The 26,197-nt window shown below is 37.5% G+C and overlaps 1 protein-coding gene across 1 annotated transcript; it reads left to right on the top strand.

The window, feature by feature from the left end:
* Positions 1-17,834: 17,834 nt before the first annotated feature.
* On the top strand, positions 17,835-25,572 carry LOC126818045 (chitin synthase chs-2). Its single transcript, XM_050545222.2, has 11 exons — positions 17,835-18,175; positions 18,780-19,001; positions 19,537-19,616; positions 20,058-20,160; positions 20,292-20,445; positions 21,286-21,477; positions 21,978-22,113; positions 22,472-22,672; positions 23,022-23,545; positions 24,563-24,839; positions 25,330-25,572. Exons 1-11 carry the CDS (start codon positions 17,835-17,837, stop codon positions 25,464-25,466), a joined length of 2,367 nt encoding a protein of 788 aa, XP_050401179.2. The 3' UTR covers positions 25,467-25,572.
* The last annotated feature ends 625 nt before the right edge of the window (positions 25,573-26,197 follow it).

The following is a 26,197-nucleotide window of genomic DNA, read 5'->3' as shown; positions in this document are numbered from 1 at the left end:
TTATCACTTTTTGTTTGGTGGCGGGGGAGGGGGGGGGATTGAATGTTTCGTTAGATACTCCAGTTAATTCATACTCTACATAGAATATCAGCATGCATAAATGTTTTTAAATGTTTAAAGACTAAAGGCAGGTATTTTCGAATATGAATTAGTGCTAATCTGAGATTTAATCTCCGATTTTCTTAATAGTCATATTCTGAACAGCGTATTCAATTTTAAATTAACATTTTATAAACTTTGAGTAGCCTAATCATTGAGTTAACTATTATTCGAGAATACCATAAATTTGATATTTTGGAACGTTGACTTGTACTTAAATCTTTGACTAAATCACCCCAAAATTTAATCATCTCAGGGGTGTAGCTTTAGAATGAATTAAGTGCACTGATATGCCATTATGATGTATTAATTGTTTATAGAAATTGTTATTTGTCATTGATTTCACACAAATTTCACTTATATTTTGCTACAAAATCAACAAATTCACCCTGATCGTAAATTTTGTTTTCCCTACCGGTATTATACCGATTTGTCACCAACCTCGTGGGTTTTCTCCGGGTCCCCCGGTTTCCTCCCACTGCTAAAGACCCTACGTACGCGCAAGCGAATTATTGAAATAAAATTAAACCATATGTTAGAACCGAAATGACTTAGTTTGTGTCGAGTGGACGTTAAACCCCATCTCTCTCTCTCTCTCTCTCTCTCTCTCTCTCTCCGATTTGTCATTGGTGTGAAGTTTCCGTAACCACTAGCTATAAGTACAGAAAATTTGTCAGTTGATGTGCTCGTTAAATTAACGAATAGATATAGCACAGATTAAAAATTCTGTGGATACAGTTCACGAAGTGTATGTTCTGAATTACTTTATTGTAGCTCATTGAAGCTTGGTAAGGTTAATATAAACCAAAGCCACGTTTTTATAAATAAAGAATTTTAATGCACACATTGTAAGCAACTATAACATTACATGAAAGGAAATTTAAAAATATGTAAAATTAAAGAATTTTAATGGGCCAAAACCACACACATTGTAAGCAACTATAACATTACATGAAAGGAAAGTTAAAAATATGTAAAATTGATCATCCGAGCGAAGTTAATGTGAAAGCAATGGGCTTGGCAGATTGAAACATACCCCTCAAGATATTTTTTTTTTTTGCATTGTCATAAGCTTTTCTTACACGCACAATAGTCTTAAAGATCCGTCACCATCCCTGGTTTTGCTCAACAACACTTTCATTTTCCTCTAGTCGTGAGGGTGGGGGATTGGAAGGGGCTTCTTAAGCGGAATAGCCTAGGTATCTCTCTTTAATCACTGATTATATTTAATCACTGATTAAAAGTATTATTTTTAATCAAAGTTCAACATGAATTTTATTCGTTGCCTAAAGATACATTATGGGAGATTGGATAACGAGTTGGCAGTTCTCACTATAATAGTGAAAAACTAGGTAATGTAAAGGCAATTTGCTGAAAATTTCATTCAAATGGATCCACTATGAACCGAGAACTAAGCGATTGAAACTTCCACCTAGCGTCGTTCAACATTACTAAAGTCAGGACGATAAACAGCATAGTCTCGATTATTTATTTAATCGTTAAATCGTGAAGGAAAGTTATGCAGTAAATCGTCTCATAAGTTAATTAATGTCTAATTAATAATTTAGAAAACATTTCAGGCCTAAAGAAAGACCTGCAATCGACAGATTTAGCTCTTGCATAATGTATTTTTAAGAAAAATTACAAAAGAGTACAAAATTAGCTAATCTTACTTTTAAGGAATGTCGAACCTAGCTAACCTCTAACTAGCTAGTTACATATTAGACCTATTTAATTATTTCAATGGCATTTAGTAATTGAACTGGAATATACAGGTCACAATCCTATGGAATCCAACCAACCACACACACAACACATACAGCTACCCACACAACACACGCTACACCCATCCACGCAGCACCCAAACACCCACAACCATTACAGTCCCAGACACGAACAACGCACCTATACCAAATACCTATACCAAAAGGTAAGCATTCAATTAAGTCTGTCAAATTAGGCCTTTACCGCTCGTTTACAAATCTCAGCACCCACCCCACCCCACCCACATCTACTATGTTTAGTCGCATTTAATAAAACGTTTCACATTAATCGTTGATAAACATTGCGTCACTCAAGTGAACAAAAATATAATAATTATCTTGTAATTATAAGATAGCTATCTCGTAATTACAAGACAGCTATCTCTTTTTTATATGATAGCTATCTCGTTATTAGGGAAAGTTTACAAATTTCACCACCCCACTACACCCACAATTACTATGTTTAGTCGCATTTACCATATCATAGAACCTTTAACATTAATCGGCGATATTCTATTTATCTTGTAATTATAAGATAGCTATCTTGTCATTATAACAAGACAGCTATCTCGTCATTACTAGGCAGCTATCTCGTTTTTACATGATAGCTATCTCGTTATTAGGGAAAGTGTACAAATTTCAGCACCCCACTCCACCCACAATTAGTATGTTTAGTCGAACTTTTCACATTAATCGGTGATAAACTTTACTCTGAAACGTTAAGTTATGAAACAAATATGCACGAATCAGCATGTATTTTCTATGTATATTACCTTTCCTCCACAATGCACACTCCTCTTCTTTGACTATTTAGAGCTTGTAACGCACAGCTTGTTTGATGTATAGGTTCTATATAATCGCCGGCATAATATCAAATGCACAACGGTGCACAAACGACGCGGTAAGTGCAACCAAAACCAATGTCTTTTCAAGGTATTGCGATTTTTTTAGTGGTTTTTTTCTATAGTCAACTAAAAAAGAAAATTTGTTGCATTAAATTAGTTATGCAGTAAGCCTGCAACCCACCTAAACAATTACGCAAGGCAAACAAAGACAGACATTTGAAACCCAAAGTATTTTTGGAAAATAGTAGTTACATATAGGCTTAAGAGGTTGAAAGATATCTCAAGATTTTTTTTAAACTGTCAAAGCTTTTCTTACACGCACAATAGTCTTAAAGATCCGTCACCATCCCTGGTTTTGCTCAACAACACTTTCATTTTCTTCTAGTCGTAAGGGTGGGGGATTGGAGGGGGCTTCTTAAGCGGAATAGCCTAGGGTATCTCTCTTTAATCACTGATTACATTTAATCACTGATTGAAAGTATGATTTTTAAACAAGAATGTTATTCGTTGCTTCAGAAAAATTACAAAATCGTACAAAATTAGCTAATCTAACTTTTGAGAATGTCGAACCTAGTCAATTGCTAACCTTTAACTAGCTAGTTACCGATTAGACCTAATCATTTGTTTCAATGGCATTTAGTAATTGAACTGGAATATACAGGTCACAAATCTATGGAATACAACCAACCAACCAACCAACCACACACACAGCACATACAGCTACCCACGCAACACACGCTACACCCACCCACACAGCACCCAAACACCCACAATCAGACACACACATCACACAGATCAAAGATTTATACCAAAAGGTAAGCATTCAATTAAGTCTGTCCAATTAACTAGAGGCTCACACGGGGTTGTACTTTTTACGCCGACCACCGCCGACCGTCGTGAAATTACCGCCGACCAAATACTTTTTACCGCCGACCGCATTGTAATGACTTTCGACCGTAATATAATTACCGCCGACCAAATACTTGTTACCGCCGACCAAATGCTTAATGATTCCTTGTTACCGCCGACTATATAAAATTAATTAAATTATTAGTGACAAATAAATAGATTTGGTTAAATACACAGAGTTTGATAAAAAAAATATAGATTTTATTATATATAAATATGGTCGACAATCGAATACGATAATGTCCAACCTAGCACCAAATTAGTGGGACCTCATTTGAGATCTTACACAAATTGAAAGAAGAAAGCATGACATCTCAACCGTGTATCGAATCCCCGGTTGTACGTGGCAAGGATCTAGGGTCGCCTGTCCAACCTCGAGGGTTTTCTCCGGGTCCTCAGGTTTCCTCCCACAGCTAAAGACCCCTACGCGCAAGCGATTTGTGTAGTAAAGAAAGCAAAATTACCAGTCAAAAAAACCCATCAAACCAAAAGGGGTAGAAGTGTTCGCATTCTTGTTGTATTCTTTTCTATAAAAAAAATAGTCGGCGGTAACAAGGAATCATTAAGCATTTGGTCGGAGGTAACAAGTACTAGTAGGCCTATTTGGTCGGCGGTAATTATATCACGGTCGAAAGTCATTACAATGCGGTCGGCGGTAAAAGGTATTTGGTCGGCGGTAATTACACGACGGTCGGCGGTAAAAAGCATTTGGTCGGCGGTAAAAAGCATTTGGTCGGCGGTTGTCGGCGGTGGTCGGCGGTAAAAACGACCACCGGCTCACATGGATTCTAAACAAGGCCTTTACCACTCGTGGATCATCTGGGAAAGTTTACAAATCTCACCACCCCACTCCACCCACATTGACTATGTTCAGTCGCATTAACCATATTATAAAACGTTTCACAGTCAATATGATTAAAATACAGATCTATATTTCGATGACCTACACTACATGAAGATCTGACAAGTTGTACTCGAAGGTCTTGTCAGGGGTCGTACAAGCGGCGTTTGACCCTATAACGTCAGACATTGATTAAACAATCACCGTTGGCGCTTCTTGTGGTTTACCCACAGTCCCGTGCATGGCACACCAAGAAGTCGCCATAACAGACTGTTTCATTGGCTTATCCCTCACTTTCAACCAAAACGCCGGTAATATAACAACTCTTTTAGTTCCTAGAGTAGTAAAGACAAGTAAAACGAAATTTTGAACTATAAAAAACGAAACGAAATAGGATCTGTGTTTTAATCAGATTGTTTCACATTAATCTTTACTACGGAAGACCATTAGGGTCACTTAAACGGGAAAAAAATATCTAATTATCTTGTAATTACAAGATAGCTATCTCGTTATTACAAGATAGTTATCTCCCCAAGAAAATTTAAAAAATAGACTGTCGGAAATGCTGTCTGACAGTATTGAAGCACAGATTGTCGCCTGAACACTACTTTATCGGACCCCAGAGAGGAAAATGTCAAACGAACGGACTTGCGAACCTCAACAAAGCCCCCGAAAATTTGAAAAATAGACTGCCGGAAATGCAGTCTGGCTGTATTTCAGGCACTGATCGTTGAGATAAATAGAGCTTACCAGATACCGCCTGTCGCCAAATCACTAGTTTATCCGACCAGAAAGGAAAGCGTATGACTGGGTGGGAATGTGGGTTTAATCACCGTAGAAGGTATTACAGAAAGATATCACAAAAACTTTTCTAAAATTATTGCGCTGGTAAACAGAAGGCAGACTAGATTTATGGGAGGGGAGGGGGACCCCCCCCCCTCCATCCCCCATTCGGCGCCGCCACTGCATCATATTAAGCAAGTCGTAAGGATTTCTTAAAAATAACAATTACATTTTGAACTTCCAAATGGTCGCTCAAACCCGAAGGAAACCCAAATCCCACCACAGTTGGGGAAAATGCCGAATAAGAATATTGACAGTTTATACAAAATTGACAAAAATTGATTGTAATCCGAGAGACATTCGCAATGTAATTAATCCCCCCCCCCCCAGCCATTAGAAGGAATTGCCAATAGAAAAGAGAAGGCATACCACTCTGTATCCGAGCCTGATGTAAAATTAATCTGTTCTTCGGAATTTTCCGCCGCCGATTAGTGCAGAAAAGTAGGACGTTGAATCTCATTTCATTTCCAAATCTTTATGTTCTTATAATTCTAGCTACCAGCCTATTGGGGATGAATATAGAAGAACTTACCACAGCTTTGATTTCAAGCACTATATTTGTTCGAGGTGACTATAATAGTACTAGTATTTGTATATAACTTCTAAAACTGGAGAAGTCAAATAATTTATCAAAATATCTTAAATGTACTATTATTGTTATAATAGGATTTATTCTCAGACGTGTTCAACAATGGCGGCACCATGATTTTCTAGAAGGTGGAAATGCGGTGTGTGTGATTTGTGAATTTTCATTTAGACGTATTAAAATGAAATTTAAACGCATTGAAATCACATCTTTCGGAGTAACAATCTTGAAGACATTGTATTATTTTCCATTTTTAGGGCCTGGGCTGCACTTCATCAGTCAAAGAATCGGTCTTTGGCTGCAGACCAGAAACTTATTCTGTAAATTCCCAATAGGTACGCCACCACTGTCGTCGCGCCGGTCCATTGCAAAGTATGACGGGACGACAGTCCAAAATGGCTATTTTAATTGCTATTGATTAATGTGTGTCATGTGTGACTTCCAGCTTCTTCTCTTCGCTCACTACAAAATATACAAAACACTGCTGCACATCTGATCACCAGAACAAGACTACGCGACCACATTACACCTGTGCTCAAATCCCTCCACTGGCTCCCCATAAACAGACGTATTCAATATAAGATAATCCTCCTCACTTACAAGTGCATCCATGGTTTAGCTCCTAAGTACCGGAGTGATCTTATACAAATCAAAAGTGGAGAAAGAACAACTCGATCAACATCAAAACACGACCTTTTTGTTCCAAAAACTTTGAAAGTGTCATGTGGTGATAGAGCATTTTCAGCGGCAGCACCCATCCAATGGAATAAACTCCCAGCAACATTAAAGGGATCCAGAACTTTAGAGTCCTTTAAATTATCCTTGAAGACTCACTTATTTAACTGTGAATACCAAACGTGACAGTGCAGCTCAGCGCCATCGAGTAGAACAGTTGTAGATGAGCAAAATTCATTATTGTTATTATTGTCTTTTTTTTAGGCGAACGAGTTGAAACATTGAAAAAACGCCCGCAAGCTGAAGATGGGAGAGATTCTATTGCTAAAACTCTGTATTCACGGTTATTTGGGTGGATTGTTGGTCAGATAAATGTTCATTTAAAGCCGAAAGAAAATCATGGGTGAGTATATTATTTAATTATCATGATTAATCTACACCAAAGTGTGATATTATCGAAACCATATTCTTTTCGACGCGTATAGTCCTAAAACCCACCCTGCTTGGTGAGGAACTTACTGCTGTGCGGGCAAGTTGAAATCACATGACCAGCAGCTCGTGTGTGTCTACGCTATAACGTTGCACGCCAGAGATCGACACCCTCGTTTGTGTATCACCATCTGCGGAAGCAAACTTTAATCTTTATCTTCCGGACACACCTTAAGCCCGGCCCATACCGCCACGACTCGTCCAGACTCTACCCAACGCAATGTCTTGTCTCGTATAATCAGTGCAGTGTGGACAGTCCCACGACCACGATTCAATCGATTTCCGTCGCGTCGTGGCCCGTCGGCCCGATTGAACATCTTCGAGTCGGATGCAGCTGGTTGCAGTCGTAACTTATCGTGTTTGTGTGGACACTCACACGACGCGATCAATTGTCTTACTTTTATGCTTCCGGTTTACTTTTGGAATCACTCGCTAGAGGGAAGTGGCGTAACTCACGACGCATAATCTGTGAGAGTCGGGCCTGTGTGGACTGGTACCGTCGTAGGCAAGTGAAATAAAGGCGCGACCCGATTTTTTTACAACTACCCAAGACGCTGAGTCCTGTCGGCTTGTGTGTAGTCGTAGCGGTATGGACCGGGCTTTAGGAAATTGCACATACGAACGTCGGCTACTGAATCTTCTATCACAATGCCATTATTCATTGGGTTAGTCCAGCTTATTTTTTATTTGGCTTGTGGTCATTACGAAATAAATATAAACACTGAAAACACCGATTAGTGTATACATATAGTAGGTGGACTTTATCCTGAGAAAATTATAACGTAATATCAGTTGTTTGGAAAGGGGTACATATACCCTGTCCTGCGCAAGGCCCCACCACTTACTCTGTGGGACAGGATATCAATAACCCTCGCACTTTCCATCGAGAAGCCATATTTAAATATAAAATTCCTCTCAAGTCCGACATGTCCATGAGATATTATCACGGGGTACAGTTAGGCGAATAATGAACGGGATAGTGGTTAATTGACGGATACACACCCGGGTGGAAGTTGGGGACATATCAACCAGGTGTGTGTTAGGCGGATAGTAAACCGGATAAGAGTTGGGGGGGGGGGGGATAGTAAAATAGACGACAATTAGGATGCAGAGTTAGAATGGTAATTAACCGGGTGGGATTTAAGAGGATACCCAACCGAATGGGAGTTAGTAGGGTAATCAACAGGTTGAGCACTTTACTTACCAATGTCTGATTGTAGAAACTGTTAAATGACCACAAACTTTCCCTTTTTTCAGAGTCACCAGCTCCACCATTTCAATTCTGGATTTAGCTGGATTTGAATGTTTACCACATAATGCTTTCGACCAATTATGTATCAATGCTGCGAATGAACGTCTCCAGAAATATTTCTACGATAATATATTTACCTATGAAAGATTGGACTATGAAAGAGAAGGGGTCGATGCAACACTTGTTGATTTCAAAGATAATCAAGATTTAATAGATTTATTTTTTCAGGTAAGAACTTTATACATATATATACCGTTATGATATCGTAAGTATATGATAATATGAACAATCTGCAGTATATTTGAAGACTGTTTTATTAAATATTTAGTATAATCCTTTAGTGGCATTTAGCAATTGGAAACATAACAAAACTATACAGTTATATGGGACAACAATCACTGGTTTATTATACACAAGCACGACCTTTCGATAAGTATTCTCTTATCGTTATCAAGCACAATGACATTTAGTAAACTTGAGGGTCTATATATATGTACAATGCGAAACCATTCTTATTACTAATCATTAGAAGAGTTCAACCAATTAACAGACATATTTAACATCAAAGACCTGAAAAGCACCGTGTGATGACAAGGATATAGTTGTACATGAACCTTAAAACCACCCTGATATTGAAAAAGAAAAATGATTAGGGGGAAACCATACATTAAACAAACAGTATATAACAGATAGAGCTTATAAACACACGGTCTTGTAAATAAAACCACATTCACAAAATGTTATGAAAACAAACCATAATAGCACTAAGATAACACAATAAACTGATCCAAGGGTTTGAAGGATCTAATATAGGCTAATAATAATATACTAAGTTAACATAGTAATCACGATTCAAGGTGTTAAAGTTCAGAGAATATATGTTATTAAAAGTTAATAACTGGGGGGGGGGGGAATCAAAAATATACATAATTAAAAGTGATAACTGGGAGGGGGGGAGAGAAACCGATTAGACCACTTGTATGTAACTGATAAGGGCTTATAACACCGGATCTTGACTGAAAAGTAATTCAGCATAATATCACAATAACTTAAAAGGTTATTAAACACAGCATAATAGCACTAGGATAACACAGAAATCGCGAGCTAAGGCGTTGTAGGTTGATAACGGGCTAAAACTGATTGGACTAGGTTAACATAGTGATGTGCGATTAACGTGTTGTAAGTTCAAAAATAATTATTGAGAGTTAATGGTTACCCATTGTAGGCTAATTGACTGATTTGATAACTTCATCATATGCCCTCGGAATAAATAGTCCCAAATCTTTGTTTAATTCTGGAGAAAATCTTTTGATGTTAATGGCTTCTTTTAACTTCTCGAAACGTCGTGCTTGTGTATAATAAACCAGTGATTGTTGTCCCATATAACTGTATAGTTTTGTTTAATATTTAGTAGTTTGAATTTTCTTTTCATTTATCATATGAATATTCTGTGATATATTTGAATCTAATTTATTATGCTTTAATTTAAGCATCATTATATGTATATCCTGTTCAACGTAGTGTTCTTAGAATTCGTCTATTTTGAAGGCAAACTTATATCCCGAAGAACGTAGTGTTCTTAGAATCCGTCTATTTTGAATGAAAACTTATATCCTGTAGAACGTAGTATTCTTAGAATTCGTCTATTTTATATAAAAACTTGTAAACGTCTTTGTGCGGTTGATAATCCGAATCACAAAAATATAAAAGTCTCCCACTCTTCTTTACCGATCTCGTTAATAGGGGTGGGGGCATACTCCATGCAGTGGGCTATGAAACACATTTTGAACTGACGGCGGTGACTCCACCTACTGTACTAGGGACCTCAGGTTTCCTCCCATCCAAACAACTAGAAGGGTTTCTTTGCCAGACCCTAACTACTGCACCACTGACACGGCTTTTTATTCTTACTCCTTTGAAATGAAATGGGGTTTAACGACCGACTGGGCTAATGAAGATGGACATACGCCATTCAGTGTGGTATGAGAGGAATTTTGACTGGGAAGCGGCGCTACGACCTACTCTTATATCGAATTCCAACTGCCAAGGGATCTTTTCCGTGCACGCCAATATGTGGAAATTCCTCGTGAAAATTCTCGGCCAAAGCAGGTATCGAACACGGGACCTCCAGGTTAGCGAGCCACCGTGAAACCCCTTACTCATTTGATGACGTACATGAATTATATTAAGACTTTTATTTATACTCTTTGTTTCAGAAACCACTAGGAATTTTCTTTCTTATAGATGAAGAATCGACTATACCACGTGCTAGTGACAGGAGTCTTGTACAAAAACTTGATAATATATGTGGTGGATCGGAATGCTACAAATCATTACAAGGGGAGACAACCACATTTAGTATCATACATTACGCGGGAAAGGTGAATGGAATATTATTAAAGTCTCTGATCAGTTGGTTGATTTTAAATGTTATATAATTATATAATGATATAATTATATAATGAATGATCAGTTTCTAAACGTAATTCTCAAAACGGATCAGCTCCGTTGTGTATATACAAAGATTTGACAAGTTCAATATTTGTCAACATTCGGCATCCTTAGAATGTGATAATATTTTTAAAGCAGATTTATATATATAATAGCTGTTGATCCCGCATAGCACGGATATAGCCACAAAACGGAAGTAGCCTTACTCCAAAACCGGAAGTGGTAAACCATCGCCATCGGGTCTATGCTACTCGGGAGCTACGTGGCTAAGTGGGTAAGACACTGGCTCGCTAGTCTGGAGGTCGGGTGTTCGATCCCCGATTTGCAGAGAAAGTTCCTCGGGATTTTCTGGTTTAGTTTCCCCTTGTCACTGGTGCAGGACCGATTGCTTGACAAGGCCAGCTGTCTAGTCGTTTGAGTGAGACGAAAAACCGGGGTCCCGTGTATACATTGGCGTGCACGTCAAAGATCCGCGGACAAAATTTCCCTCATAGCACACTGCATGGCGTATGGCGTATGCCGGTCTTCAGCAGCCCAGTCGAAGTAGAACAGTAGGACGTTGAACCTAATTTCGTTTCATTTCATTCCCTATGCTACTCCCCGGTCCGAGTGCAGACATTCATAATCGTCGGGCTGCCAATTAGGGAATCCCTTACATTTTTGTCCTGTATGCGCTCCATGAGTGTTTCTTAGGGAATTCAGTATTTTTCTAGTAAGCTTGGATATTTCTACTTTTCATATATACCAAAATTGCCATACTTTTATTGGAAATAACCTCCCGATAAATACTTTTCTGGGAACGTATCTTTAAGCAAATCAATATATTTATATTATAGAAAATAAACGTTTTAGTGCGATTTCAGGTGCAGTATAATGCGAACGGTATGATTGAAAAGAATAGAGATTCGATAAGCCAGAATGTTCTCGAGTGTTTACTGAAGAGTACCAATGAGATGGTTCAGATGTTATTCGCGACTAACCAGACCGATATAGGATCGTGTTCAAGGTAAGCAACTGTGATCACAATTATTGTTTACAGATCATATGCCGTTGCGGTAAAGTTAATTTTATTCTCACTTAATTATTATGACTTTCACGATATCACTATTATGATTTTTATTATTTATATTACAGAGCTTTTGGAAACTCTATTCTACGGCCGAATGCTCCAAGTCGACCAACTATTGAGATCGACGACGGTAAGAAAAGTATATCCAAGGCCACTGCAGAAAAACTTAAAAACAAAAGGTAGGTATATATTGATCTAAAAGTTATTATGTAAAATCAAATAGTTTACATATTTATAATCATGAAAGTAAAACCAATATAATCCGTTTAAACCCTCGTCATCCAATGATCTAGAGAGTTTATTATGGGCGTGGCATATAAATAAAATGAAATGAAATGAAATGGGGTTTATTTTCCTGTTTTGCTCCGAACTGGGCTAATGATGACGGGCATATGCCATACAGTGTGCTATGAGGGAAATTTTGCCCGGACAGCGGCACTACGGCCTACTCTTATATCGAATTCCAACTGTCAAGGGATCTTTTAGGTGCACGCCAATGTGTACATGGGACCTTGGGGTTTCGTCCCATCCGAATGACTAGACAGCTTTCCTTGTCAACCTCTCCGTCCTGCATCACTGATAAGGGAGAACCACGCCGGAAAATCTAGTCTAACTTTCTCGGCCAATGCAGGGATCGAACACCCACCTCCAGGCTCGCGAGCCAGCGTCTTACCCACTTAGCCACCGTTATTCCCCATATAAATAAATATCTAAATAATAGTTTATAATAATAATATTGGAGCCAAAATTAAGACCTGTAAAATAGGCAGATAGATTTAGCTCTTACATAATAAATCTTTAAGTTTGTTTTCTTTTCAGACAGTCTCGAGATGCAAATGGATCAGAAATTCAAACCAAATCGTTTGTCTCGAGATATTTTAGGGTAAGAGTTTTATTTATATATTTGAGTTACATACGCCATCCACATAATCGTATGTATACATTGTCTAATTGTTATTCTGTATTTATTTTAATAGAAATCATTGAATGATCTGATGGACAAAATATCCAGTGTTGACCCTTGGTTCGTTCGGTAAGATGCTTTATTTTGTTTAACAATTAAACGTTTAGGCCTAAGTCATTTGATATTTACAACATTCGCAAACAGTTTCTCAATTAATGCTAAGACAATTATTTTTAGAGACACCTACTCTATAGGCCACCCAAAATAAATTGACAAAGGACAATTCCCCTGCGAACATCTGAAATCTCATGTTTGCTGGGATCTAACAGCTATAAGGTTACCGAGAGAAGCTGTGCATGTATACACTTCACGTCACTTTTTATTTTGTGCTCTTTTATAGTCCGAAATGATATTTAGTGACACGTTTTGTCGGACAGATTATCCGTTTGTATCAGAATGTCAGACGTTTTTCTTTTTTCTAACTTGGAAAAAGTTGCGTAAACCTGTTGGCTGACAATGCGAAGTTTCATGATTTTGTTGGAAGATTTTACCAGAATCGTCCAATGAATAACTGAATATTGTGTTTTGTCTTCTGCGCTGACTAAATTTTGTTATAATAACCAAAGTATAGTATAACCGTCGTCATAGGATAAATATCCAACCCTACCCCACTCTTCCTATTTATGGAGTTTTTCAATTTATTACCTAATGTATAATGTCATTATGTTTTCTTTTGTATAAAATGTAGCTGTGTTCGACCTAGCAGCCAGAACAAACCCAATAGTTTTGATACTGATTTAGTTTTAAAACAACTACGATGCAATGGGCTCTTAGAAATCGCCAAGATTAGACGAGATGGTTTTGCTATTCGACTACCGATACAAGATTTCGTCAACAGGTACGTACAGCCAATCTGTTTTTCAGCAGCCGGTTTGACTAAAATGATCTACTCATTCTCTGGGAAATTTGTAGCGATACCTGAGAACCGCACTGCTCTATCCCTCCTGCTGGCGGGGGTAGGGGGTATTTTTAGGAGATTTAACACCAAGATTTATCACCAGACCAAATTTCAGCCAACAATCATTAGCTTTATCGGTTTTAAACAATTTAAACGGCTGTTCCCGCTCCTGTTCGATGATAAGTGCAGGATGGCTGTACCACACACAAACAAAACCCATATGACAAACGTGCGGACAAGATACACAAACTACGCAGACATTGCAAGCAATAAACAAGAAACACATGGTATACCAGTCTGTTGTCAAGAATTTCGTCACTAAATATAAGGTAACTGTCCAATCATAAACAGTTGTTCTAGGGAAGGCCAAACTAGGGATGAGATATTATGACCATTAATAGTAAAACTACAAACGACTTTTGTGGGCATAGAACAGGCTAATATAATTATAACTTTTCGAATTTTAGCTACAGAGATATCGGTTTCCCGAAGAATGTCCCACTTCCTGATGTAAAAGTAGCCGTGGAGAAAATTATGACAACTGCTGATATTAGAGATTATGTCTTCGGAAAAACAAAGGTAACGTTCACGAAAGGTGGGGGTTGGGGGCTACAAAATAGATATGTAATCTCGATTTTGGTTATTTAAAAGGGGTGGGGTTATAAAGTGCTTCTTAGTAACAGTCAAAGACTCCGACCTTTCTTCCCATTAACCTGTTTATTTCAAACGTGTTCGATTTGTTTAAAGGGACAATATATACCCTTTATAGTTTTCTAGATGTAGAAATATGACACTTTAATTCATGAAGCTTACAATGACGCATGTTTTAAGGTCGTGATAGTATGGATATAGTATATATGAAAATAAATCCATGGCAATGATGTACATTTAGTGGCTATTTTGACACCGATTTCTGTACAACGATGTATTTAAAATAAATGTACATTGTATATTTCAAGAATTGTTTGTATACTAATTTTAACGTGGCATTTAGTAAACGTGCATTATTTTGTTGTACAAATTATATTCAGCAATACGACTTATTTTATTTAACTACCTATAGGTATTTCTAAGACACTGGCATGGTCCCTTATTGAACCAAACCATGGAGAGGATGAAGAGAGAAGCGAAGGAAGCAGACAGAAAAAGACTGAGAAAATTGACTGATGATAAACGTCCCATAGCTGACAGCTCTACAACTGCGCCCAAAACCCTTCAAGATATTGTCATTAATAAAGAATCTAAATCAGTTGTTAAAGTAAAGGACTGGATACAATTGAATGAGAAAGTATTGAATGATAGTAACAGCACGTCACCTATATGTGGTAAACCAGCAGTACTGGAAGATCTTAACATATCTTTCTCCAATGATTCAACCAGTTTAGTAAGTCATTGATTCAGTTTTAAGAAACCAGGGGCCTGTTTCACGAAATCTTAACTAAGATAAAATTCAAATTTTAGTAATTTGATTGGATAATATTAGATGGATTTTAGTGCTTATCCAATCAAAATTGAAGTATCTACTAAAATTCGGATTTTACCTTTAGTTAAGATTTCGAGAAACAGGGCACAGGTGTACTGGACGATCTTAGTATTAGTAATAATAGTGTTATAATACATGTACATTGAAGTCAGCCTTGATATTTATGTACATTGTACCTCAATATCGTAACAGCAACTGATTAATGTTTGTTTAGTGTTTTAAAAATTACGTTCCTCCAGCAACATTGTTGCTGTGAGTATGGCGCCGGATCATTAACTAAGAGGTCCTGGGTCAAGTACCGGAACTGGCCAGGAATAGGACAAAAACATGTCCCACACTGTACTTGTTGGCGTACATGTAATCTAAGCCTTAACATTTGGAATTCATTGAAGAGTAAGTTGAAAAGACGCTGTCCGTGTGTTCTTCTTCGTTAGTCTAATTTCTACATAAGAGTAAAACGCTTTACCCGCATTTCATTATATCCGGATCCTTAAATCTTATCCATTTTTTTTACAGGGAGATAAACCTGATACCGATGTAGAAGATCTTGGTTCTGATTACAATCAGTAAGTTTCAATTATGTTTATCTCCAAAAAATCTTGCAGAAATAAACTGAAAGATCTTGTACTTTTAAACCTATATTTTATATTTTTGTCTGTTTTGCAGGTCGAACTGGGATCGGTTCCAAATGATACCAAGAGACCGCATAGATCATCGGGACACGTTTAGAACTTTCATGAAATGTTCCAAGATTATGTGCTACATCATGATCTTTCTGTTTGTACTAAGTTCTGCTGTTGTCAGCAAAATGTCTTTAATAATGATGACGTCGGGCATTGTTCAGGTAAACCCATATTATATTAATTCAAATACAACATGGTGATGAAACTGGGTAATTCTATATGAAGTCGCCTAGAAACCTTCTCGTTGACATCTGGTGCAATATATGGATAACCACGTCGCGTTTAGCAGGTCATTCAAAACGCGTTAGCAATATATTTAAATTCTTTGAGATAACCCCTTTTGGCGATCATTGACGTGACCATTTTGTAGAAATATTTTGGTCTTTGAGTTTCTTGCTTAAACCACGTATCTTAATGGGTTAAATCTAATATTGTTTCTAAAATATGTCTGAAATTTAAAGTAAGATGTCTGAAAAAAAAACATAATTTGCGTATCATATACATCGCAAGGGGGAATGGGTATCAGACTGCATGTATGTGTTTGTTTAACAAGACAAAATAACAATCAAACGAATCTCCATTTTCAGGATTTGAAGAAGACTGCTGCCAATCCCACCCATTCCATGTTACTTATTAGTATTTGTTTTCCTTATCTATGTTGGTTGCTATCGTACTTAGCTAAATCCTTATTTGGAAGCACTGACTGGCCTTCCTTCAAGATGGCAATTGTGGTAAGTTCTGAACGAATTGTTTGAGAAACATTCCCTATGCTTTAGACCCCAAAAGGGTACTTTTTAAGTCATTTTTGAGACATTGTCTGTGGTTTTCTAAAACGCTAACACAAACTTTTAACTTCAGTATAAACGTTTGGAAAATCTCTATATTACTCCGTCTTCAGTACATTTGAAGAATTTCTCTGTAACAATAAGGGCATACAGAAGGGGCGCTACAAAATATTTGACCCCCCCCCCCCCCCCGCCAAGTTAGTATGAATCGAAAATCTTGTTTTCTATTTCATTTTGCTTTACAATCCCGATAAACACATCAATCGCATTATCCCCCAATGTGTTTTGCATTCTGTTTTGCGTGCACATTAAAAAAAAACCCTTGGTATTTGGAATTCGAAATAAAAGTGAAGATGGTATATATTTAACTAATTATTAGATTCACACTTTGTATAGAATCACATCTCACGCACTCAAATAAAATTGACCGATGTGTTTAAATATAAAAACAGTGATAATGTGGTAAAAACTCTGGTTATGTCCTTTCCATTGTCAAAATATCCACACTGTCTTGTTTATGACATGTGTTTGGTACATTTCATTTCTGTTTTATATTTCAGACATTGATACTAGAGCTACTTCACAGTTTTGGATTGTGTCTTCTTATGTTTAAAGTTCTTCCAAGGGTTGATATGTTTGGTGCACTCATTATCTTATCATCTGTTTCGTCTATTCCCGCCATTTTACAGATGTTTTGGTCTTTTAAGAACCGCACGTATTCATGTAAGAAGAAAATGTTTACCATGGGATTACACTGTCTGGCATCACTGCTGCAATTCGGATGCATATTCGCTTCTGTAGCATTTGGTGTCATGTATCCAGAATCTGAAAGAGACCGAATGAAGGATCAGGCATTTGGTGACTTGAAATCTAACACTGTCAGTAACAAAGGAGCAACCCTGTTTGGTGAAGTATCTTGGGAGCTGCCAGTTTCATTAATTTTGATCTCGATTGGCTATTGGGAGAACTTTATGGATGGAAACATTACGTGTTTTGGAATTAAACTCTCTTTTACCAGATGGATGAAGACATTGCATCTCGTCCGTCAAAGACTCTACATCTTTGTAGGCATCTGGAAAATTGGCTGTTCTCTTCTGTTTGCAATGCTACTGGTAGATGATTTTAGGTTTAGTTTCAGCTTTACGTCACCGTCGAACACCGAAGAAGTAACCATCAACTCTACGGATGCAGAGACCATAATGTCACATGTAGAACAATTCGGACCACTTTATATCCATTTATTATCTTCATGGGTTTGTTCCTATTTTTCGGGCCTTGCTTGTAAACTTTGTATGCAGTTCTTAGGTTTCTCATTGCCTTTAGCACTTGCAACGCCAGTAACCGCAACTGTGGTCATGATGCAATGTCGTTATAATTTCCTGCCCTCGTCTGCCAATTTTTATTTCTGGGTTTGCCCTGACATCGACGGGGATTTCGTTACCTATCACTATGTTCTGCTTGCTTTAGCCTGGTTATCGCAGATGATAATCACTTCCCATATATGGTTCCAGCATTCCGATCGTATGTCGAAAGTAGAGAGGTGAGATTTATGCCATGCAATTGATAACAATAAAACCCTATTAAAACATGAAATAGTAGGTCATCCATTCGACATTTAACCAAAAATCGTTCGCTGCACATGGATATGACAAAATAAACTGAAATTCGTCAGGAGGCCGACTTCTGCATAATCTTTCGAAATTAAATCAGATTTAAAATACAAAAGTGACGTCATCCTTTTATTTCAAATAATGGTACGAGCAACTTACCAATTGTACATTACTTTTATAGTAGATGAAATATTTGACTCTCGTGGCGATTTCATTGAAAAGCGCGTGCGGAATAGTGTCAGTATTTTAAGTTGTTACATAGTCTCGAGCAAAATAGTGCGTAATATATTGAAACAACACTTGGACTGGTGTCCTCGTACAATACCAACATATTACTTAATGCAGAACTTGCCCCATCACTAATAGCAATAATACACAAGATCGACTAAATCACACCGAAATCACAGAGGTTATAGATAAGCGTGTCTATTTTCGCTTTTACAAATTTGATGCTTTTGCTAAGCTTTGCTATGCATGTAACAGACAATGCTGATTTAGTTTTGCTTCGTCTTACTCTACTATTTATGTTTTTAGATTATTTGTGTCTCCGATGAGATGTGTTTTAACCGACCAGTCTCTATTATTAAGACGTCGTCGTTGGGAGAAGAATACGTTCCTGTATCACTATGGTGATGATGGTTGTGAGTTCTATGATATGTCACAGAAAGATGAATCTATTCCAAAGATCTACGCATGTGCTACTATGTGGCACGAGACCCGAAATGAAATGACCCAATTGTTGAAGTCGATATTCAGGTAACGCTTTCATTTTCGTTTGATTCGCTGCATGACATTTTTCGTGTTAAAGTACCATTCCATTAACAATAAAGTACGAGTGTGGTTAAATCTATCATCGCCTTTAATAAAACATGAATAGGCGGTAGATGGGTTGCCGAGGTGTCTAACACGTGCGCTTTAGATTATATGGTCTGTCATTGAGTCAAGTGGCGTGATTTCGATCCCATGTCTGTGCGTCACAAATTGTAGCATTGACTGCCAAACATCTTGGGTTTTCCTTCCACTACTGAAGACCTCTACACGCAAGCACAAATTATTGAAATAAAATTCTAAGTAGTTGTGTCAGTGGACGTTAAACGTAAATTGGGAAAACCCACCTGAAATAACCATTGGATTGGACAGTAGACAGCATAAACACAGATTTAACAAACGAAACACTACTAGGAATAGGGTCTTTTTCTAAACCGCTGCACAAAATTTCAGAAACAATGCATTATACCCATTATCAATATGTGTATTAAATTTTGGAATTCCAATACTGTTATTTTTGTAGAATGGATATAGATCACAGTGCCCGGTATTTAGCACAGAAATATTACCAGATCCATGATCCAGATTATTATGAATTTGAAGGTAAGTATTTACCACATTCTAGATTATTGTTGTTTACGAATTGTATTTAATCTTAAAAATACTATTACTGGACTTGCTCATCTTGTTTATCATCTTCTTCGACTTGAGGGCGATGCTCTTCAAAAACGGCCCACATGTCCGCCAATTCATGTACGATCGAATTGACATTTGGCATTCTTGTTTTTTGGAGAACAGAGCATCAATTGACGGCGGCCATGACACCATGTTCGGTTCCTGGTTTATATAATTATTACAGAGAGAGGGGGAGAGCGAGCATGGGATTTAACATCCACTGCACACAACCTAGGTCCTTTGGTGACTCACACATTGTACAATTTTATTTCAAAAATTATCTTGCGCGTAAGGCTCTTTAGCAGTGGGGGACACCCGAGGATCCCCATAAAACCCACGATAATCACTATATGATTGATATTATTACAGCTCATATATTCTTCGATGACGCCATGGAACTAAGTGCCAGTAATACATGGTTACCAAATTATTTTGTCAAAGATCTTGTTGATTGCCTAGATGATGCTCTTAGGTAAGCAGAAATATAACTCACTTTTGTTAATGAAATTTTAAAGCATTTTATTTTACATTATAATTTGATATTTTAAGGTAATTATACATTAACGCAAAAACTTGTATATATGTTTTCTTGTCTTGTCACAGTTCTGTTCATGAGCGTCAGATATCCCTTGGTCCACCAGCTAGAACACCAACACCATATGGTGGTAGATTAACCTGGGATTTACCTGGTGGTACCAACCTTGTAGTACACCTGAAAGACAAACATAAAATACGTCATAAGAAGAGATGGTCTCAGGTAAGAACCACAATTTTAACGAACATTAATCGTTTTATAATTTGTGCTAATATAAAACGGGCCACCGCGAAAGGTCTTCGAGAATTTCAGGCGTTGTTTCCCCTTTGTCAGTGGTGCAGGATGGTCCCGTGTACACATTGGTGTGCACATAAAAGCACGCTTAAAAGTTGGAGTATTAAATTAATGGGACGTGGCATTAGGAACATTTGAATTTAAGCATAAACTGTGCTCTACACAACTTCCCACCACCTGAAACCGAGGGCTCGCAAAAGTGTTATCAACTTGGCTCAGACTATGCTGATTTACTTTTATCTGGAGCACCAGAAGCAGCCCTTGACAGATTTCAAATCGCTCAAAACAACGCCGCTAGACTTGTCACGGGCATCACAAAATATAATCACATCTCATTATGTTTGGGGTTTCATTTTCCATAAGGGATGCCAATTTTGGAATGAATTACACAGACATCAGAGTCTGTATACTATCACAAAGAATCATCTGTTTAGATAATCATATAAATAGAATCATGTGTGTACCATTGTGTAAATATGACTTTACAACGCTTAGAAATTACTATTGTTATAATGTAGCGCTTTAAAAATTCAATGATAACCATAATAATTGTTATAGCTAATAACCGAGATCCCGTTGTTTGTCGATAGTCATCGAGCTTTTCCGGTTTGCAGGTTTGGGTGGAAAACCTCGGCCCGTTGTATATTATCGGTGGCACATTAAAGATCCCTTGATAGTTGAAAATCGAAAAAGAGCAACAGCGTTCAGCGACGAAAAAATGTAATACGCTAAACCTTATTTCATTTCATTCCATTACTATATTGACAGGTGATGTACATGTATTATTTGTTGGGTTATCAACTTCTCGCACAACCAGACACTTCTATGAAAGAAACTATAGAATCAACCGATTCTACCAAGGTTCGAATAACCGACTCACAGCTTCGTAAACGACGTCGTTCAGCTCATTTCACACGAAGCATTTTATTCAATTTCGTACCAGAGGAGGTTCAAACACAGGTAAAATTTTAATTCTATAACTGTACAACAAAAGTTGGTTAGTAAATTTGAGTGAAGTCTGTATCACTACAGGCCCGGGATTGTACAGCGCAGTGGACGCTTACGGCAAGCCCCCGGATCCATTCACTTAATTTGAATTGTTCGTTTGTTTGTGATTTCTGCGTGTTGTGTCTTATTCGTGTATTTTTTTTGTGTAAATTATGTGTGGTGCAGCCCCCCCTGCACTTACTAATAGGGCCGAATAATAAAATTGAAAAAAAAGTTTAGACGCTTGACCCTCTTGAAATAATCTCAGGTCGTTCCCTGTGTTGTCCAAGAAGTGTGCCTGGCAGTTCGGATGGTACGACCCCTGTACACATAAAAGAACCCTAGAAAGCTTGAATTAAGAATAAATCCACATAAACTTTCTCTTACACACTACATTGCGTATTGCATGTCTCCGTTAGCCTTGTTGGTACAGAACAGTAGGACGTTAAACCCAATTTCATTTATTTTTATAGGCAGAAAATACATTTATATTAACCCTGGATGGTGATGTTGATTTTAAACCGGATGCTGTTAGATTATTGGTTGATAGAATGAAGAAAAATAAGAAATGTGGTGCTGCATGTGGTAGAATACATCCCATTGGTTCAGGTAAAACTTGCAAGTTTCAGACTGGATACCCGGCTCTAAATGACGTCAGGCTTGTTCCTACGTCAGGGCGCTATTCTGACAAAATGATAAAACACATTTAGTTTTATGATAAAACAGAGAAGGGGTTAGTCTGACGTCTTTTGGCAGGATAAATCGTGTATTGTGTCATATAAAACTTATATCATAACAATTTTTCAGTTGTAACAGAATAGGTTGAAAAACGATTATATTGCTTTGGAGTATTATATGCTTTAATGAACGATTTGTCCTTAGTTGTCGCTTTTCATTTGACAACCATTCGGTAATCATAGCGTGTATCTATCGTTTTATCCGGAAACTTTATTTTTCTACGATTTAGGTCCGATGGTGTGGTACCAACAATTTGAATATGCTATTGGTCATTGGTTACAGAAAGCAACAGAACATGTTTTTGGTTGTGTATTATGTGCACCAGGTTGTTTTAGTTTGTTTCGTGGATCAGCGTTAATGGATGATAATGTAGCTAGACTGTATACAACTAGAGCTAATCAAGCAGGAGAATATGTCCAGTATGACCAAGGTAAAATATATAATGAGAATATGTTCAGTATGACCAAGGTAAAATATATAATGAGAATATGTAAAGTATGACCAAGGTAAAATATATAATGAGAATATGTTATGTGTGACCAAGGTACAATGTATAATAAGAATATGTTTAATTTGACCAAGGTTTAATGAGAATAGTTAGCCTCGTAAGCTTCCCAGATCAATTAGAAGTGGTTTAATTGTACTTATCTTACTTGTTTCATATTTTGAATTTTAAGAATCAATTTATGGTTGTAACTAATGCTATGTCTAAGGGTTTTGTCTTATTTCCCTATTTTCTGGCCTAAATGAAAAACATACGTTTATTATATTTCTAAAAGGTGAAGATCGGTGGTTGAGCACTCTGCTGTTACAACAAGGGCATCGAATCGATTATTGTGCTGCTGCAGATGCACTGACTCATGCTCCAGAGACATTCTCCGAGTTCTTTAACCAGAGACGAAGATGGGGTCCCTCTACATTAGCCAACATCATTGACTTATTGGGAGACTGGAAGAATACTGTTAGAATCAATGACAACATCAGTACCTTGTACACGTTCTACCAAATAACTCTACTAGCTTCAACAGTTCTTGGTCCAGCAACAGTTTTATTGATGATGGCGGGAGCCTATACGGTGGTCTTTAAAACAACCGTTCTGGAGTCGTATGCGTTGGCAATTGTACCTGTTATATTTTATATAGTCCTTTGTATGTACAGTAAAACAGAAACGCAACTGACGGTGGGGGCAATCATGAGTGCGATATATGCGGTAACAATGACCGTTGTGTTGGTAGGAACGGTTGGGACAGCAGTCGAGGGTTCCATTACCAGTCCGAACGTGATATTTATGATAATGTTAGCTGTGGTATTTTTCACTGCAGCTTTAATGCATCCGGAGGAGTTCACTTGCGTCATTCCAGGGGTCCTCTACTTTATATGCATACCGGCTGGATATTTGGTACTGACTACCTACTTTTTGTGTAACCTAAATATCGTCTCTTGGGGTACTCGAGAAGTCACCAAAAGAAAGTCAAAAGAAGAAATTGAATCCGAGAAAATAGAAGCGGAGGTGAAACGAGTGTCTAACAGAAAGAAAAACTTTCTGGGTTGGTTGGGATTTGAAATTATTCTTAAAGAAATTGGTGATATATTTCAACAACTTCGAGGATTAACATATGATAAAGCCCAGGCCGAAAAAAAGAAATCAAATACGGATATTCTTTTGGAACAACTGATAACAGAGATTCGTTGTGATAGAGGTTTTACTGCAGCAAAAGTTAACAAAGGTGATTCTAACACGGCTAAACCGCTATCTATCGGGGCGATGATTGGAAATAAGATAGATAATACGACACCCGCGGAAGTTTCTAAAACCAGTACAGCAGATATTGAAAAGGTGCCCAAAACTGTTACCGGTTCTGATATTGAGGACCCAAATAGCCCAGGGTGGCTTTCTGAAAAAGTCTTTGGTAACCGACCAATAGTATATTTAGAAGATAGAGAAAGAATTTTCTGGAAGCAGTTAATCAAGAAATATCTTTATCCAATCACCGAAGACAAAGAATATCAGGAAAAGATTGCAGCCGACCTGAAGATGTTGAGGAATAATGTTGTCTTCGGATTCTTTATGGTCAGTTCTTTATGGGTGGCGTTGTCTATGCAGCTTGAGGTGCTGCAGGGAGAGCTGCAATCTTATCTTTTCTTCCAGATCCCAAAGCTAAGTCCTGATGCAAAACCACTGACATTCCAGCCGCTTGGATTGCTTTTTCTGGTTTTCTTCGCTTGTATTCTATTCTTCCAATTTGTTGGCATGTTTGCTCATAGATGGGGGACAATGCTTCATGTGTTATCCATAACGGATGTGGGATTCGGACAAAAGTTCACAGAGAAAGACAAAATCCGAGATATCATTATGCGAGTTATAGAACTACAGAAGATGAGAGATATTGAACACGAACCGGAACCAGATTATGACGAACCACTTCCGGATTACGAAAATGAGGATGAAATAGCAGATCAGCAAAGTACACATAGCGGTGAAGAATCTGTAACAGTGCCTCCATCCTACCATACGGATGATAATTTCGTTTATGATTTTCCTCGTAGGACGATAAGAAGACGAGCTAGAATCTTCAACAGTAGAGGTAATCCCACAGGTAGGTTACACATTAAGATTATAAAACTATTTTACGTGTACATTGTGATACGTCTCTTAGGGAATTTAAATATCTCTATTAATTATGCTTCAAATAGGGGTGGGGGCGAATGGCTTAGGCGTGCTCTATTAATTATGCTTCAATTGTCGTTCGGTCTAAGGGGTGGGATCGAATGGTTTAGGCGTGCGCGTTATATAGTAATGTCTCGTGTCATTGAGTCAAGTGGTGTGGTTTCAATTCCCTACTTGCACGTGACAAAGAATGGGGTTGTCTGTCCATCCTCGTGGGTTTTCTCCGGGTCCTGCTGTTTCTTAGTTTGTGTCGACTGGATTTAAACCTCATTACCCTCTCTAACTCTCTCTCTCTCTCTCTCTCTCTCTCTTTTGGTCTATGATACTAGTCTGATCTCTTTTTTATAACGCACATTTGTGACACGACAAATCTGCATTATCGAATAGGGATTCTTAATTTGCTGTATTTTATTTTCTAGGTCGAACTCTGCAGTTAGCGTTTGAAAAGAGATACCGCAATCAGCTAGGTAGAGAACGAATATATGATGAGACTAGAAGATTGAGCCATATATCAGAAGAATTAGATTGTCCAGCACCAGATTATTTTGATGTTTAATTATAATATCAATGTACAGTAAAACAAAAAAAGTTGTTTTAACTATGGTATGTTTATATGGGTGTATTATGTATTGTATGTAGGTATGAATGATGTACATTAATGAGTTGGGTAATTAAAGACTCATAAGTAATCAGTATTTTGAAATCCACTTTTGTTAGTTTTTCATTAAATTATTTTTACAAAATATATGTTTACAAACTAAAGCAGGGTGTATGTGTGCCATATTTACCCCATCATGGTAAATGAAGCCATAACCAGGATTTAGAATTTATTTTCATTTATTATCAAATATAAAGTTGTTTTGATCACAATTTAAAGTCTTGCCATTACTTTTACATACATAAGTCCATCCACTTCTTAATTCACCCTTCTTCCTTTCCTCGTCTATCACATACGAAATTTTACTGACTCTGGGTGTAGAATAGTTGTGGTGGGTGTAAGCCTGAAGCATTAGGCCTGGGTTTTTATCAGTTTCTATCGATCAATTATCTAATCTATGCATACTTTTGAGCATAAAATTGTTAGATATTGCTCCGTCCGTTGTCAAAAACGTGCAACCCATCCAACATTTTGAGAAACGTTAGTGTCGTGAAATGCTAGAGCATTTGGTGGTCTGCATCCATACACTAAATATAGTTACCTCCCCTGGGTCTTATTTGGAAGCATTGTGTTAGCGGGTGTTAAAACTGTCTATTCATAACAATATGACATTGCGTTCTTTGGTATAA

The sequence above is a fragment of the Patella vulgata genome, chromosome 4 (genome assembly GCF_932274485.2).
Source record: "Patella vulgata chromosome 4, xgPatVulg1.2, whole genome shotgun sequence".
NCBI lineage: Eukaryota > Metazoa > Mollusca > Gastropoda > Patellidae > Patella > Patella vulgata.
This window is presented reverse-complemented; position numbering and strand designations above follow the sequence as displayed.

Bases quoted from the DNA above. Each gene is read 5' to 3' on its own strand.
- LOC126818045 (XM_050545222.2), top strand. From the start codon at position 17,835: ATGTCACATGTAGAACAATTCGGACCACTTTATATCCATTTATTATCT. The intron at 19,617-20,057 runs GTAAGTATTTAC...ATATTATTACAG, and splicing joins AGATTATTATGAATTTGAAG to CTCATATATTCTTCGATGAC. The intron at 23,546-24,562 runs GTGGTATTTTTC...TTCGGACAAAAG, and splicing joins TATTTATGATAATGTTAGCT to TTCACAGAGAAAGACAAAAT.